This window comes from Cupressus sempervirens, chromosome 1, assembly GCF_028749045.1.
Source record: "Cupressus sempervirens isolate cs-2001-9-10 chromosome 1, ASM2874904v1, whole genome shotgun sequence".
NCBI classification, from domain to species: domain Eukaryota; kingdom Viridiplantae; phylum Streptophyta; class Pinopsida; order Cupressales; family Cupressaceae; genus Cupressus; species Cupressus sempervirens.
In genome coordinates this window covers 849,464,278-849,482,226 of record NC_143118.1, presented here as the reverse complement: position 1 = coordinate 849,482,226, position 17,949 = coordinate 849,464,278, and the positions used below count along the sequence as shown (strand labels likewise).

Sequence of the window (17,949 nt, the reverse complement as noted above, 5' to 3'; positions counted from 1 at the left end):
TGAGTAAATTACAGGCCTATGATTTCGACATAGCCTATGTCAAAGGGAAGAAAAATATTGTTGCAGATGCTTTATCTAGAAGGCCTCATTTGCTTGCTATTGGGATAGTCATGGATGATTGGAGAGAGATGATCTTGGCAGAATATGCTAAGGATAGTTGGGCATCTAGCATTATTGAGGGAGCTATTCAAGATAATCGATACACTGTTGTAAATGATCTGATCATCTACAAGGAAAAGATTTATTTAGTACCCGGGTCTGCTATGAAGCAGAAGATTTTGAGGGCATTTGATGATTCACCAATGGAAGGACATCCCAGATTCTTTAAGACATATCGGCAGGTGAGAGAGCGCTTCACTTGGAAAGGACTCAAATCAAAGGTGCTTCAGTTTGTGAGGGAATGCCCTGTGTGTCAGCAAAACAAACAGGAACATTCTTTTTCGGGTGGTTTACTACAGCCCCTACCCATACCAGAGAAGAAGTGGGAGAGCATTTCCATGGATTTTATCACAGGCCTCCCCAAGGCACAAGGTCGGGATTGTATCTTTGTTGTGGTAGATAGATTGACGAAATTTGCACATTTCTTTGCAATTTCGTCTACATATTCAGCAGCACAAACAGTAGAACTATTTTTTCGAGAGGTATTCAGACTACATGGGATACCACGGAGCATAGTCAGTGACAGAGACAGTAGATTTATGAGCCACTTTTGGCAGGAGTTGTTCAGGTTATGTGGAACAGAGCTCACTCCGAGTACCAGCTACCACCCCCAAACTGATGGGCAGACAGAGATAGTGAACAAATGGGTTGAGGGGTACCTTCGAAACTACATTGCAAGAGAGCAGAAGGCTTGGGTGAAGTGGCTACATCTAGGGGAGTACTGCTATAATACCTCTTTCCATATGTCTATTCAAATGTCCCCTTTTATGGCACTGTACAAGTATGATGCTCCTAATTTTTTGGATTTGTTATTTGGGGACAGCAGGGTGCCTAAGGCCAAGGATACTTTGCAGGAGTGTCAGGACATTATGCGATCCTTGAAGGAAATTTTGCAAAAAGCACAAAATCAGCAGAAGCAATATGCTGATCAGCACAGGGTTGAGAGGTCTTTTGAGGTGGGAGATATGGTGTACCTCATGTTACAGCTGTATAGACAGTCCTCTCTCAAGAAGAGTGGAGCAGAGAAATTGAAACCACGCTACTATGGACCGTTCAAAGTAAACAAGAGAGTGGGCGAAGTAGCTTATGAGTTGGAGTTGCCTGCAGACAGTAAAGTGCATAATGTGTTCCATGTGTCACGCCTTAAGAAGGCATTGGGTCACAATGTGGTGCCTTCAGTAGTATTGCCACCTCTTGATGATGAGGGAAAGCTTATCTTGGTTCTCGAGGCCATACTTGACTCCAGGGAGAGGGTGCTTCGCAGGAGGACTATCAGGGAGTATCTAGTGAAGTGGAGGAACTTACCTGTCGAGGATGCTACTTGGGAAAATGAGCAGATATTGCAGCATCTAGAGCTGAAATTGCTTGAGGACAAGCAATTTTGGGAAGGGCGGACTGTAATGTCCCCTTTCTAGCATTCATAGCATGATGTTGTCGTTAGCCTATTTCCCCATAGTCTCGTAGGCTAACTAGGACATTAAAGGGGCTTAGAGGCCATTTGGCCTAGACAGTTTCAGTTGCAGGTCTTTCTGAGGGGTTCTGAGGCAACTTTGGGCATACTTACTATTTATAGTAAGTCATATTGGACATGGCCGGACATTCAGTCACAGTGGTATGTCGATGGTAATTGTTTAAAATCGACAGGAAAACTTATTTATCATTGATAAGATTTGTTATGCATTGATAAAGCCATTTTATAAAGTTAAATTTAAATATCTAACTTTATTAATGCATAGACTATAGTTTGTGGGAAATATTTAAATTAAAAGAGTTCCCTTTATTTTTATAACACATTGGAGACATAAGGTACATAAAGGGAGTTATGTTTTATCCCACACTGAGAAAACAAAGGATTGAGCTCTTGTGAGAACACTATAAAAGAAATGGAAGAGCTTTTTTTTTGTATGCTTGGATGAAGATTAATGTTATGTTGTTGGATATCTAATTATCGGGCTTGGAGAACGAAATCCCTCTTTGCTAGCATTCTCTTCGCTGTTGGAAGACACAGTCAAGAGGATCAATGGTGTTTTCACTTCAAGAAACACACTAGGTTTCATTTGGGGCGTTCGCATAAAGAAATTTACAAGGGTTTGAGGTGCAGATCTGAAGTTAGTTATTGCTATAGTGCTGCATGAACAGTATTTTTGCTACAGTTGGCATGAACAGTATTTTGCTACAGTACGGCGTGAACAATGTTGGTATCAAGTTTACTTGTTTTTCCGGCTGATTAGAAGTTTGGAAGGCTACCGACTACATCTGCAAAATACTATGGCAACTAATTCCAAGTTTCTTCTGTCAAATTTTGATACTTTGCATAATAATTGTTGAATACAAGTCTGAATAGTTGTTGCGGCATTTAAGGCAGCTGTAAGTGCACATCTACATTTAAAAATCACCCTTTATCAGTAGATTGAAAGAGTTTCCAGATTTTTCATATATTGTTGAATGTGTGCCAAGTGTTTGTGAAAATGTTATGATGGGTATTATGCATTTTAATGTCACTTCATAGTTGTTCGTAAATCTACTCATTGGAAAGCAATTTATTGAGGAAATCAACTTTATGAGTTTGCATACAAAGTGTTTGACAATATTCCTTAAGTTAAATTTCTACAAGTCAAAGTTCAAATCAGGGGAGGATATTACACCCTAAGCATAACACACATAATAATAATAAATCATTACATTATAAACATTAAGCAAGGGGTACAACATCTTATCCCAAGACTCCTAAAATCAATGATATTGCAAGGGCTTACTCTTTGGCATTTTGGCTAAGTGAAGATGCCACCATAAATGGAACCCAAAAGGGTGTGTAGTTCACCAGATTGGGTTAGTTGAGCCAAGTTTTAGAGAGTTGAAGGTCTGTCCCACTTTAGGAACAAATTGACGGAACAAAAGTTTCCAAGTGCTCCCTCAATAAGTTCCAAGTTTCTTCTAAACCCTGAAGGCTAAGAAGATGGTGAAATTTTTGAAGTCCATTTCACTTATTGATTACCAAAAATCATTGATGAAGATGATAAGACTCTACACAATTTAGAAACTTTCAAACAAGGGAAAAGAACATACAGACAAAGTAAGGAAGGTTTCTAGATCATTAGAACTCTTTAATTATATCTAATTGAAGTCCTTACCAATACACTAGGAAAGTGTTTAGCAGCCAGAGGTTCTTGAACTTTTAAAATCCCTCAACAAAAAGGGTGATGTTGTGGTTCTTAACACCCTAGGAAACCACACTAGGTTTTTAAGAGATTCTTCAATGGTAAAGAAATCCTAATAAGAACAAAAGCCAAAGCCAACTAGGGAATTATAGTTCTTGAGCATACAAAGAACCAACTAAGGAGTGATAGTTCTTGAGCATAAAATGAACCAAGTAATGCAAGCAATGTCAAGAGTGAAAGGGATAGCTAACATCGGCAATTATGAGCTATAAGTAGTTATTAACAACTAGTTGGGGAAAATCTCTAGTGTAATTATGGTGCCTATACAAGTCTTGACCCATCATAACAAGGACACAACTATTAGACAACATGACACATTTGGGGAAATGAAATGAGCTAGTCAACAATCCTCCCAAGTACCAAAACTAGAAGGGCGTAATCTTCAATTGTCACAACTAAATAAAAGATTGCTACAATTAAAAAAGACAACACCTTCTACAAAACTAAGCTAAGATTTAGAATATTTTGAAAGAAAGACTAAGAAAAAATTTGATTCAAAGGTTATATATTTCTTCCTAATATCTTCTATCAGTTTATCTTCCAATATATAATCTTTGTACCATATAGATAAATTACTTAAGCTATCGTCCCAAGCTAGCTAAAATGACCCTTGCGAGTATAGAGATGCTATTTGCAATATGCTCCATACATCTATTATAACAACGATATCCACTTGCTATTTGAGCAACCCTTTCCCTACTTTGGATCTTATGTCTCCTAATTGAATTTTTTCTGTGGGACTTATGATAAGCTTATGATTGCTGGGAAGTTTTGTGCAGCCTATGCAGCTTCCTATTTTGACTCATAATGGCGTCCTTCTCTAAAGATTGGAGTACATCTACTCTATGGCTTGACCTCAATAATTCCGCAATTTCTTCTTTTGCATTGGAATAAAAGCTTGGACTACGTTTAAGTGGGTATTCTTCCTCTCTAAAAATCTCTGTAATATGGTTTTGTGAGATCTCTCTGAGCTCTTGCTTCCCTTCTATGAAGAAAATCATCTGTGAGAAGCAAGCAGAACTCCATTTCATATAGCATTATGTCAGGCACTGTTTTGATTTTAGTATATTTAAGTTTGTATAAACATTCCAGCTGTGATCGCAGCCGAATAGTCAGTCACTAGTAACCTAAGGTTCGAGGTCTCTCCAGAACATTTTTAGCAGCATATCTATGATATACCATTATACAATGGGACACTACAGTCTAGAGTCACTCTTTGAAATGAAATCTCATTAGACAACTGGACAGTACAATCTAGAGTCACTCTTTGAAATGAAATCTCATTAGACAAGTGGATACTTTACAATGCAGAATCACCCAAATATAACTGCAGGCTCGGAATAAGGAATAGTATATTCAAAGGATTTTAATGAACGGAACTGGTAAAGAACAAAACAAGAAGATTGGCAATCGAATAAATTAAAACAAATAATACTTTATTACAAAGGAGCTTTAAAAGCCTTGTATGTTTCGACAGGACCAAGTTCCAAAATGGCCTGCGTATAAATCTTCAGGCACAGTAACATAAATAGTGGTAGAAAATTATGACCAGTTTCGCATACCATGTCACTTCGAAATATGAACAAACTTTGCCTATGAACTTTTTGGAATAGGCGATGAATTTAAATCAGATATATAAAACCTAAAATTGGCTTATTTAGACCGCGCAATATCATATAAACAGTTCGCTGCGTCCATAAATTAATCAAAATGGCACTTTTCCAGTTTGCTGCTTCCGGTGCCATTGCAAAATTTAAATAGAATCTCTCTAAGAACGTTTGGGAATTGATGTACAGTGGCGCCAAACAACTCCATTGCATGAAAGATAGCCTGCGCAAGCAATCATATCATTAATGAGACCCCATGCAAGTGTGTGTTGAATTCAATCTCCTAACATGCACAAGTCTGTCTGTGAAATACTTCTGGACAGATATACACAAACCTGTACAAGAAAGACGCTCACTCATATATCATAATCTGTCAATTCAACCAGCTTAGCGCAGTTTGGGTATCTTGTGAGCCCGAGAACTGGAAAGCATAGAACGCAATAAAAATATCATTGGAATGTCAACAGAAACCTACAATAGATGCAGAAATCTTAAATTTTAGAGGATTGCAAATCCTGATGTGACCTTTTTAAAACAGACTTAATTAGTTCTTTAATGTTTTTGAAAGCTCCTACATATTTCTCAGTTACGGTATCTTTTTCGAAATAACCAGTTAATCGTAAAAATAAATTGACGTAAAACTTCCTTTGATTATAATGCATATTTTAAAATTGATCGAAAAGATGCCCATTCACTACTACTAGTAACTTAAATACTCTGTATGTAAAAGCATGGAGAGCTAAGTCTCGCCTACTTACAGTAATGACCCCATCAGGTGGTGTGTCTAACAGGATGCTATCGAGTACAGGATCCACATAATTGTTCACTTCTCTTTCTGCGTCCCGGTTTTCATTAAGTTCCTCCTCACGTTTATGGATTCCAGTACTGCTTCCTCTCTCGGGTTCGTTGATTCCTATGCAACCATTTTCCAAAAGGGTAAACATCGAATTCCCGGCTTCAACACTCTCCTGACGAGATTCAGATACACTGCCCCCAATTCGACCACATTCAGATAAGCAAGGCATGGAGCTCTCAGCGTACCCTTGGCAAGCCTGGATCCCAGTCATCTCAACTTTCTCATCAGGACAAAGAAGATCATCAAACTCCTGAGAGTCCGTAAGCCGAAAGTCCTGAGAGTCAAACGGAAACCCATCTGCGCAGTATGGTGGGACGTGACTGTAGGTTGCATCCAAGTAAGTTTTGTCTAACACAATCTCTTTCCCCTTATAGTCGTGATGAGTTGTTGCACCAATATACGGAGCCTGCCTCCAAAAGAATTCAAGCACATAAAACCATCTACACAAATTCTATCTTGTAACAAGAGTTTCTTAAATACTTGATGCTTGATTTTGAATGCAGAATATGTTTAAATGTAAAAATAATGCAATCCTCCGAACTTCCTATGGTTGAACCGAACGACACAGAGAGGATACCTGTTGATAATTGATTCATACATTGTTCCTATTAGAAGAGTGGACGAATTTTCGTTTTAAATAGTAAGAACTCAGAGTGGTAATGTGCCGAAGACTGGTCTTATTGAGTAACAAAGAATTCGGTGTTGAAAAGAGTGAATGAAGTATTCTTCTTTATGGATAAAAATCGTGTGGGGTAAAAGCAATGAACCTTGGAACATGTACGTACTCTTAAACATAGATGATGAAATATAACAGTGTGTTTCAAATTTTCAATAGAAAAGCACTAGAAAATGCAGATAAGGGAGGAGCCCAAAAAGCCCAGCTTGAAAGAAATCAAAGCAAAATCACTAATTAATTGATCTAAAGGAAGTTTCACCTGGGGGGATACCGCAGAAGACGTTGCTGCTTGTTTAATTACGTCAAGCGAAGCATATGTGTTTTCAGAAAATTGAAAGGGCAGAGTGTTGCCGGTGGGGATTAGCCGATTCGCCTTGCTATTCGAAATCGTCACATTCTCTGGCTGTCCATGAGGATCACCTTTCTCAAAATTCTCTATCTCCTGGGAGTCCATAAGCTGAGAGTCCTGAGAGTCAAGAATCTGAAACCCATCTGCACAGTATAATGGGTAGGGACTGTATGTTGTATCCACGTAAGTTTTGTCTAACGCAATCGCTTTCCCCTTGTAATCTTGATGAGTTGTTGCACCAATGTACGGAGCCTGCCTCCAAAAGAATTCAAGCACATAAAAACCATCTAGAATAAATCTATCTTGTAACAAGAGCTGTACATGCAAAATATTTCAAATAAGTTCTCAACTACTTGATGCTTGATTTTGAAGACAGAATGTCTAAATGTAAAAATGATGCAATCCTCCGAACTTCCTATGGTTAAACCAAACCACTCTGAGAGGATACCTGTTGATAATTGATTCATACATTGTCCCTGTTAAAAGGGTGGACAAATTTTCATCTTAAACAGTAAGAACTCTGAGTGGTAATGTGTCAAAGACTGGTCTTTTGGAATGACAAAGAACTCTGTATTGAAAAGAGTGAATGAACTACTCTTCTTTATGGGAAAATATCTCGTGCAGGAAAGGTAAAGAACCTTGGAACATGACTTTTAAACCTCGGTGATGAAATGTAACAGCGCATGTTTCAATAGAAAGGCACTAGAAACGCTGATTGAGAAATCTAAAAGACCAGCTTGAATGAAATCATAGCAAATCATTCATTTATTGATTCAAAAGGAAGTTTCACCTGGGGTGATAGCGCAGAAGGCGTTGCCGCTTGTTTGATTACGTCAAGAGAAGCAGATGTGTTTTCAGAAAGTTGAAGGGGCGGAGTGTTGGCGTTGGGGGTTACCGGATCAGCCTTGCTATCCGATGTCGTCCCATTCTCTGGCTGTCTCTGAGGATCAACTTTCTTAGTTTTCTCTGGCTGTCCCTGAGCATCACCTTTCCCAGAATTCCCTGCGTGTTGTTGATAAGCTACTTTAGCAACAACGAATTCCCCTCCTTTTTCGTCTTCCTTAGAACCCAGATGGTACTCATGGACCACCCAGTTATTTTTACCTTCTACAGACGCATCTGGAGTACTATAGAGAACCATGATATTCTTAAAGCCTTTCTGTTCTCCGTTTTCCAGTATTTGATTTTTTTTGCCTGTTGGGTGCCAACGTGCTTGTCGTCCACGAGAAACATCACCTTTGTTTGTGATTTTTCGACACTTACGCTGTCCCGTTGCATAAGCCTGCCTTGTTTTGTAGAAATAGTGGGTTACGCTTCCATCATCTTTAACGCCTGTCAAAAACTTTCAGATTAGCCAAAAACATATTTAATCAAGATAAACAACAATTAGCAAAGGAGGCCATCTTTTACCTGGCAAATTTTCAGGATGGGTAGAGCATATTCCATTCTCATCATTCAGCGTCGAAATAAAGACGTCTATTAATGGATGAGGCTTTTTATTACCAATTCCAATTTGTGCTTCCAAATGTGTTAAAAGCTGTTGATCTGTAGGGTCGAATTTCACACCTGCAGGTAGCCCAGGCCACTCTTGCATAACCTGCAAATAAAAAGTAATCACCTTTAAGCTCTCGGGTACGAAGCGGTTTATCTACAGATTGGATTCCAAAGCATCCCAATTTCTGATAACTTGTGTGCTTATATTATTAACGAACTCATCAGCTGATGTCACTTACAGTTAATTTGGCTATTAGTGGTTACTCAATCTTTGTAGCAAGATTTTGTGGAACTGGTAGTCCCACTCTTAGGAATTGGCTATTTAATTTATTTTAATTGTATTGTTTAGAAATAGTAAAAAAAAGGTAATAAAAAGAAGAGAAACTAAAAAAGTGAAATTTTAATAAATAGTAATTGTTTTTTTTTTTTGCAGTTTTATATCTTTCAATAATTAATTTCAATTCTTCATATAGAGCCTCTCTATTAAAATAGTGAAATTTATTCTTACTGTTTAAAATTAAGAAAATCTACGCTGAAGTAGCTACATGAAAACATGGGAGTACTGCTTACATCTACTATTTAGACAGCTTTTAACAATTAGCCCTTAAAAAGGGATAAGATTGAAGTGCCTTTCATGGAACCAAAAGGTAATATCCATCTTTTGCCACTTGAGAAGGAGCTATGACACCATTTTAATCGAAGGAAAGCTATGGTTAAAAGAAGTACTGTGGTAATCATTTTGATTGATAGGCAAGAACTTATTAGTTTCCTTAAAGCAATGGTTTAATACTCTACTCTAGCTGCGAAATGCGTATCTTAACATAGATGTTGCATGTAGCCAGTAGTGTGGACAGTGGAAGGTGGAAAACATAAATATTCAATCACAGATAGTTGCGATTAGCAAGCAGATCGAGTCCATACATGCGAATTATCAATTAAATGGTTGCAGTTGGGGCAAGAAATGCTGGCATCACTCCTCCAATTCTGTTCTTTTGCATTTTTCACTTTCATTGCAATTCCATGAGCATTACTAATAAATGATCTGCATTGCCATATAAGAAAATAGAACGTTAGCTTTCTCCGTATTGATTCCTCAAAGCATGGTAGTGGTTAAATTCAATATAAAAGGGTACATTATTTCAAGTGAAAAAGAGAAGAAAGGAATACATTTAGATGAAATGATATATATATATATATATATATATATATATATATATATATATATATATATATATATATATATATATATATATATGTATGTATCACATTTGAATTAAATAGTTTTAAGTAAGAATTTACAGAGAACCAAACGTCAGAATTCAATTAATACTGTATACTGGCTGATAGAAATCCCTAAATGATTCATTCTAAAAACAGAACGTCTATTACAACTTAATTTTATTGTTCCATTCATTATCTAAACAACAATTAAAACAAGAAATGTTCAAGCGATTCATGTTGAGATGAATATAGCTGGAGGCGCATTTGTTCAATATCCATTCAAATTCCCAATCACAGAACAAATCTTAACTATTAGAATCAGAACTAATCTTAACTATTGGAATCAGAACAAACAAACATAAACATGCATAATTTGGTTTTACTGCTATTGATTTCACTTTTGGTACTACTTCCAATTAAACAATAATCAAAACAAAAGCATGTGTATCTTTTTCTGTGCACACACACATTTCTAAAAAGAACAATCAACAAGATGATCCATAGTTTATTTATGCTCTGCATCTGTCAAACTCTGCAAAACAACAAAAGATTTGAGTCATTAAAGTGAAGCCTTAGCCTAACTCTAGCAAATGCACACCCCTCAAAGCGCTAAGGTGCTTAGCCAACGTAAGAAAATTATAAGTACTTCACCTGCTTTCCTAAAAGATATGCAACCCTGTTTTTTATATCATTTAATGGTGGCATTCATGGCCTATCTCCATTGTTCCGTGTATTATCAGTGGAAAGGTTTTCTTGATCTTTTAAATTGAGGACTCACTCTTTACCATCCCCCACTATTGTTATAAATTATTGTGCATATCTGTGTTTAGTTGCCCCTTATGAATGATGACCCCCTTACACTTGATCAATTCCGACTTCCAACTTCCAACTAACCCATTCAACATTGGAAATTAACCATCAGAATGTGAAAGGGAATGAACTGGAAACAAGACGTTAGGGCAACAACTCGAACCACATAAACTTGGCAGCATCACAATAATCCTACTTGTCCCATGCCTGGTAACGCATTATTCTCATTGGGTGCTGTTAAGACAATTCTCTAGGTTAAAATGGTTGAAGACAAAAGAAATCTAATAGTGGAGTTAAAAGGAAGAGAGTTCTCTAAATTAATTGATCGAAATCTTTACCTCAAAGTTAGAGACGCCAATTTTATCATAGGAAAAGCCTGTGTAGGTGCGGCAGAGTGCAGAGAGGCTGGAGGTTTCCCACATATGCAGAGGTTTGAAAATTAACAATTTTCTATATTTATTATCTCTACCTCTAAATGGGAGACCTTTAATGGGAATATAAGGCTAGAATTGTACATGCTGCAAAGATTTGACTTTCTCTTGAAGCCATTTTCATGCACAAATGTTCAGAAGTACCTAAGGAAAGCTTCAACCCTGGTTTATTTTCAGGATAAATGTTCTATACTTATTATTTAGAAGTGCACTTTTGTAGATCGATATGTGAGTTATAAGTGACTGAGATTACAACAATGTTATATGAAAAGATGTGTTTTTTTTTTCAATTTATTTTTGTTTAAAATCTGATTTTTAAAAAATGTTTATTCTAAAATTGAATTAATTTATAATTTTATATTTTTATTTTAAAGAATATTGTAAAAAGATATGACCACAATTTCTACAATGATCATCCAGAGCCGGTAAATAAGGGTATCTGAAATTAATAAATAGTCTTAAAGATTAAAAAAAAATTAACAAATAGGCTTATATGTGAATGTTTCTGTAAATTAATAAGATAAAGGTTAAAAATAGACATAGAATTATAGATTCTATGACAAAATATGATTACAAAAAGATATAAAGATGTATTAAAAGTCAAAATATGAATAAGTGTGAAAAGAAAATGTCATTGCAAAAAAACATATAGAAAAAAGTATAGCTACAAATGTGTGGGAAGAAAGTGATATAGATGTACAACTACAAATGTGCATATAAATAAATATGTGGGGCAAAATGAGCAAAGATCCCACAAAAAAACAAAGATCCTACAAAATGAGCAAAGATTCAATTGTAGCTAGTCACATATCCAAACATGTACATAAATAAGATTCAATTATAGTGAGACACTTTTATTTTAAAACTATTATAACTTGCCGCAACTCACTATTTTCTAACTATTAATTTTGAATCTTAATCTATTACAATTTCAGAAAAATAGAAGCCACTATGTGGCACTTGTTTCATATTAAAATACAAAGTTCAAAATTTAGAAGATATAGTTTTTATTAAAGATCAATTCAAATAAATGTGTCCCAAAATAATCCAAATAAATGTGTCCCACAAGATCCAAATGAATATGCCCGACAAGATCCAAATAAATTTGTCTCACAAAATGAATAAAGATCCAAAAAAATGTGTCTGAAATGAACAGAGATCTTAATAAATGAGCCCAACAAAATGAACAAAGATCCAAACGAATGCGCCCAACAAGATCCAAAAAATTGTGCCCATCAAAATGAACAAAGATCCAATAAAATGTATCTGAAATGAACAGAGATCCAAAATAAATGTGTGGGACAATATGAACAAAATGTGTCTTACAAACTGAACAATGACCCACAAAATAAAATACATATATTTGCAAAAAAATTGTAGATAAAAGAAATAAAAATACATACAACATGCATGGCAAGCTGATAAAAGGATACAGAAACATTAGAAAAATTAGATCTGAAGATTAGTATATAAAAATAATGATAACAATACAGCTATAAAGATATTTTATATTACAAGGATGAAATAATTATCATATTGAAAAATAAGCAAAAAGAATAAATAAATCTGAATATTAGAACTTAAAAACCATTGATAAGAGTTCAGTTTGAAACTATTTTCCATGGAAAGAGAAAAAATAAAGGATAGAAAAAAATTATATAGAAATATTGATAAGGCTGCAGCTGTGAAGATATTTTCTATGGCAGAAATTCTATAAATGATTAAAAGAAATATAATTTTAAAAATAAATATCATAAATCTTTTACAGAACAGTGAAATCCTGTTATTTCATGATGCAAGCACCGCTGTACCTATTAGACAGTCAAAACTACCATCATCAACTGGGTTCCCAAGTCCAGGGCAATGCATTCATGCTTAAGCATTATAGCCTTAAACATCCTTCTCCCAGACGAAATCCCATTAAATTCTTTAAAAGGGGAAAGAAATCCCAAAATGCAATCTAACAGAAACAGTTCTGCTTTACAATTTTCCACATTTATGTCCAAAATTGCATCACTATGCCATCACAGTTTCTATGCATTAGGCTCGCAAATTACCCATCAAATGGCTCCCTGCTGCATTGCAATGTGTTACGCTTAAGCTTTAACCTCTTCCCCAATTTAAACAAGAAAAACCTCAAATCTGAAAATGTATGCAACCGAAATATTATGCTGCAATTTCATCAATTGCATTCAGCTGAAGTTGTATTAGAATGCAAACGCATAATCTCTCCATCACGCTCACAGACCGCCATTAACAGGGGCCCCGAGCTTCAATGTAATGCATAAAGGTCTACTTTCAATCCATGGAACTGAAATACTAACAAAAAAAACAGGGACCCTTGCTGAACGCAAAACATACAGACTCGCCCCCAAACATGAAATTCGGGAAGAACATAACATCCGCAATCAGAAAAACGGAAGAAAAACAAATGCGAAACCTGCGAATTCAATCATCCAATGCGGCATAAACAAAAGCAATGGGGGGTTTCAAGCTGGCCTACCTGGCCATTGGGTACTCGAATGCGCAAATTCTCCAACAGCGACTGCATTCAGCTCTTACAATTCTCAGGAAAGACCAGCTTAATCCCTTCGGAGTGAGAAGCCGCTTTAAAACCCTGAGCAAATAGTGCACTGCCAAATGCTTCCACATCTTATGAACTATATAAGGGGGCGGGAAAGGGCCTGAAGAGACGTTGGGGGCGGGATGGTGTCTTCCGCGCGTGCAGTCCCGACAGAATATTAAAAAATTCGAGGTTAATTATTATGCTGCAATTTCATCAATTGCATTCAGCTGAAATTGTATTAGAATGCAAACGCATAATCTCTCCATCACGCTCACAGACCGCCATTAACAGGGGCCCCGAGCTTCAATGTAATGCATAAAGGTCTACTTTCAATCCATGGAACTGAAATACTAACAAAAAAACCAGGGGCCCTTGCTGCAACGTAAAACATACAGACTCGCCCCCAAAAATGAAATTCGGGAAGAACATAACATCCGCAATCAAAAAAAACGGAAGAAAAACAAATGCGAAACCTGCAAATTCAATCATCCAATGCGGCATAAACAAAAGCACTGGGGGGATTCAAGCTGGCCTACCTGGCCATTGGGTACTCGAATGCGCAAATTCTCCAACAGCAACTGCTTTCAGCTCTTACAATTCTCAGGAAAGACCAGCTTAATCCCTTCGAAGTCAGAAGCCACTTTAAAACCCTGAGCAAATAGTGCACTGCCAAATGCTTCCACTTCGTATAAACTATATAAGGGGGCGGGAAAGGGCCTAAAGAGACGTTGGGGGCGGTATGGTGTCTTCCGCGCGTGCAGTCCCGACAGAATATTAAAAAATTCGAGGTTAATTAGAGCTTGAAAACGAGGGTTGGTTGCAGGCGTGGTGCCGAGCCGGAAAAGGAGAGAAATCCACATTTGAAGGAACTTTTGGATGTGACGTGGATCATAAAGTTTTGACTAAATGAGTCGGATTACGGGGTGTAATCGTGGATTAATCTGACACTGATTTGCTATTACGGGAAACTTGTAGGAGGGGTTTTCTTATTCCGAGGAGTTCCTTGCACATATCGAGAATCTTGTATTCATGTAATAATGACGAATTGGAATGAAAAGTAAATCCGCAAATTAGGGTTAATGTTTTCAGGTGACGTGTCTTCGATTAGGGCTTCTTGTATTAATTGTGCGATCACAGTGAATTGGCTTCCGGCCAACGCGAAAAGGGGTTGGAAATTACATATGATTGAATCGATTCCCATAATGATAATAATGTGAGTTGTTACAGTGTTGGAACTCGGATTTCGTTCTTCATTTCTGGCGTTCACATTAGGAAAAGCTTTCCTTTTCTGGTTCATGTCGATCGGGAAAAGTTGTTTTTTTTCATTTCGATCGGGAAAAGGTTTTTATTTTTATTTCGATCGAGAAAAGTTGATGCACAATGGATTTTACCGTGCGATGGAAAGGTAAAGCATGCATTTGGCGGCGTTGTATTATTTATAATATTAAGTCTGTTTTTTTTAAATGAAAAGAGTGTCTTTGTTTTAATGATAGATTCAGTGAAGAGAAGATCCACAAACAAAACCAAGAAAATGGGCCCTTCATTACTGTAATTTTTTAAACACTATTAATTAGAAGAAAGTCAAAAAAATACAGCATATTAAGGTTTATAGCATTTCTTTATCAATTAATGAGATGAGGGGTATGAATAGTTAATTTTTTAATATTACAATACATAATCTTAGAGGTGCTATGAGAATCATTTATTTTAATATTTAAGTAAGTACTATTTATTTTGAAATTGAATAGAGAAGAAAATGTAATTTTAGGTTTCTTGTTCTTAGATTCTATTTATGTCTAGTTTTCTTTTTTGCAGAGTTTTCTTATATTTAACATAAATAGAATTAGTTATTCCAATAATTGTTATTTTATTTTTTACAATATGTTGTATTTAAATTTGTTCTAGTTAAAGTCAATCTACCATCTCTAATTTGAGCTCTGGGTGTATGCACCGAGTTGTGGTACCAAAAAGATGACAAGGTTTTTTTTTTTTCTAATTTTCAATAGCGTGTACGCACTATTCTAATATGAAAAAGTTATATGATGGGTCGCAGACCCGCGGCCCATCATTTTCATTTTGCTTTTTGGCTCTCCAACAGCGCGTGCGCGGGTTTGATAGCAAAAATTCACCACCATTTGCCAAAATGCCTCCTCACCGATGAAATCCAAGACAACAAGCACACCGACGACGACGAGGTAAGTGATATAAACTTAACTTTGCATTGTTTAATATGTTTTCCATATTGTTTTATTGGTTTTTGATATTCTTTTGTAGGGTTTTTACAAATTTCATTTAGATTTGTTTATTTAGTTGGATTTCAATTGATTTTTTATCAAGAAATGTCCATAATCAACCAGAAAATCCACAAAACCCTCAAGAACCTCAAAATCAAAACCCTCCTCAAGAAGAACAACAAATTCCACAACCTGAACCAATTGCAAGACCTCCGCCAGGCACACAAGAAAATATAAAAAATGAAATACAGAGAGGCAAAACTGAATTAGAAAGACTCATTGCTTGGTTGAAAGAATCTGGACAAACCAATCCAATGAGGGCTCAATTGGCATCATCCCTCAAATCCATTAACACTCAGATAGCCTCAGTTAGTGGTTAGTTAGATATTGGTGAGCTAAGAGAGATGAACAAAAAAGATTTTATGCAAATAAATTGTCATATGAAGATGTTAAAAAAAAAGAAATATCAAAAGGTAGTATATGTGCATTATTTAGAAAACCCGGTGAGCCAAATACTGTTAGAGAGGGTACTAAAATGTTCCCCATCTATTGGTGTATACACGATGCTATTAGAAATAATTTTTGGGATAGATGGTGGATGGTTTTTGATGCCCCTCCTTGCAACAATCACGAGGTCCCCATGTATTTTTTGAAGAAATTATATTGTGAGTTTGTCCTTGGAGAGATCCCCAATTATTTTGATATGTTAGACTCCCAGGGTAGAGGTGGGGGGTCATCATTTGAGAGGCCAGGAGCACATCGTGACCCTAATGTAGTTAGGGCACCTATGGTCCATCCACAGCATGAGCATGTGATTATTCCTTCAGTTGTGAAGGAACATGTAGAGGCCAGCACTCTAGGGACCATTAATGCTTTGACGCAGACCCTCATCCATTCCACGAGCCCATTAGTTGAGGGGGAGTCTTCTATTCGTCGTGGTCACATGTGCACTTCATGCAGATCCCTATGCACATTTGGCACTCATGTCGGAGATGCTACGGATGATGGGCTTGTCACCGATGAGTCCCTGAACGAGACATTTGGCATTGACACACAGGTAAATTACTAATTTGATCACATTTCATATGTATAGTGAATGATTAATTAATTAGTATTTATTGACATTGTTCAAAATTTAGGGTCAAAGTGTTGCTGGGCCTAGCAGCGATCCTCCAGGCCCATTTTTTGTCCCTTCGACGAGTCCTGAGGTATGTATCAATTTAATCATTTTAATTAATACATATATTTATTACATAATCATATTAAGGATTGACAAAAAAAATTATGCATGTGCATCAGTTCTCCACAGGACCCTCAACCTTTACCACAGACACAGAGCAGAGACATCATACGAGCTTCACACAAGTACAATTGTTTCATGTTAATTTAATTCATTTGATTATATTTATTCCATGTTTCATGTTAGATATAATGTGTATTGTATGACATACAGCTCATGATGTCGGCACACCTCCTCATTTGCGACAGTCTATTGATAGTGGAGTGGCCGCAGCTGAGGCTAGCTCACAGCCACTAACGGAGGTATGAAAGAATTTTCTTCGTTTTAGTTGTTGTTTATAATAGTTAATCTCACAATTTCTAATGTTATTTATAAGTGATTATATTTATTGAATTGTTGTAGGGTCTTGTCACGCCTGATCATCCACGAGCATTTGAGGTGGACTTACAGAGTGACTATCTGTTGGCGGTAAAAAAAAATTGATTTTGTGTGTACATATATTTGATTTCAATGTATAATAAATATTGATTCATATCTACTTTCTTTGTATCAGTTGGACCTAGAGAAGAGCCTCAACAGGAGGTCAAGTGAGTGTGTCAGGAGGGCCCCGTCATCTCCACTGTCTCCCTCCACACGACGGCAGAGGATGTCGAGAGACTTGTTTCCTTCCCCTCGTGGGAAGGAAAAGATGTAGTTGAGATATTTGATATATATATATATATAGACTTGTTTCCTTCCCCATGTATATATATAGGCATCGGAGAGACATATTTGACATACATTTGATGTACATATGACATTCTATATTTGATGTATGACATTTATTTGATGTATGACATTATTGGTTAATATATGATATGTTTGTTCATATATAACATTATTGGTTATCATAATATATTATGTGTTTGTTAATGTATATTACAGTATTGGTTATCATTTTATATTATATGTTTGTTCGTGTATGACATTAAATTAGATATGTGCATGTATGAAATTAAATTCAATTGCTAGAGAGTTGCCATTATGTCTACGAACTAGTAGATGTTATTTTTTGCTTTATTAGTATTTCTCAAAAACTGCAAAGAAGT

General features: G+C 36.3%; 2 protein-coding genes across 5 annotated transcripts; one reads left to right on the top strand and one right to left on the bottom strand.

Annotated features, from left to right (window-relative positions):
- Nucleotides 1–4,792: 4,792 nt before the first annotated feature.
- On the bottom strand, nucleotides 4,793–14,546 carry LOC149580511 (uncharacterized). 4 transcript variants are annotated; one of them, XM_089791505.1, is made up of 9 exons: nucleotides 13,924–14,546; nucleotides 13,325–13,614; nucleotides 9,281–9,401; nucleotides 8,276–8,462; nucleotides 7,656–8,197; nucleotides 6,776–7,117; nucleotides 5,743–6,246; nucleotides 5,320–5,405; nucleotides 4,793–5,207 (listed from the first exon to the last, which is right to left on the bottom strand). In XM_089791505.1, exons 2-8 carry the CDS (start codon nucleotides 13,471–13,473, stop codon nucleotides 5,358–5,360), a joined length of 1,893 nt encoding a protein of 630 aa, XP_089647631.1. In that variant the 5' UTR covers nucleotides 13,474–13,614; nucleotides 13,924–14,546; the 3' UTR covers nucleotides 4,793–5,207; nucleotides 5,320–5,357. The 4 variants fall into 4 exon arrangements, with proteins under 4 accessions (XP_089647631.1, XP_089647623.1, XP_089647640.1 ...); XM_089791497.1 differs by having other exon boundaries at nucleotides 13,325–13,589; XM_089791514.1 differs by lacking the exon at nucleotides 13,325–13,614.
- A 1,035-nt stretch (nucleotides 14,547–15,581) lies between these two features.
- Nucleotides 15,582–17,726, top strand: LOC149580510 (uncharacterized). The gene is made up of 6 exons (XM_089791524.1): nucleotides 15,582–16,678; nucleotides 16,761–16,829; nucleotides 16,921–16,986; nucleotides 17,075–17,163; nucleotides 17,264–17,329; nucleotides 17,415–17,726. The coding sequence occupies exons 1-4, from the start codon at nucleotides 16,157–16,159 to the stop codon at nucleotides 17,156–17,158; spliced, it is 741 nt and encodes a 246-aa protein (XP_089647650.1). The 5' UTR covers nucleotides 15,582–16,156; the 3' UTR covers nucleotides 17,159–17,163; nucleotides 17,264–17,329; nucleotides 17,415–17,726.
- Nucleotides 17,727–17,949: the final 223 nt, after the last annotated feature.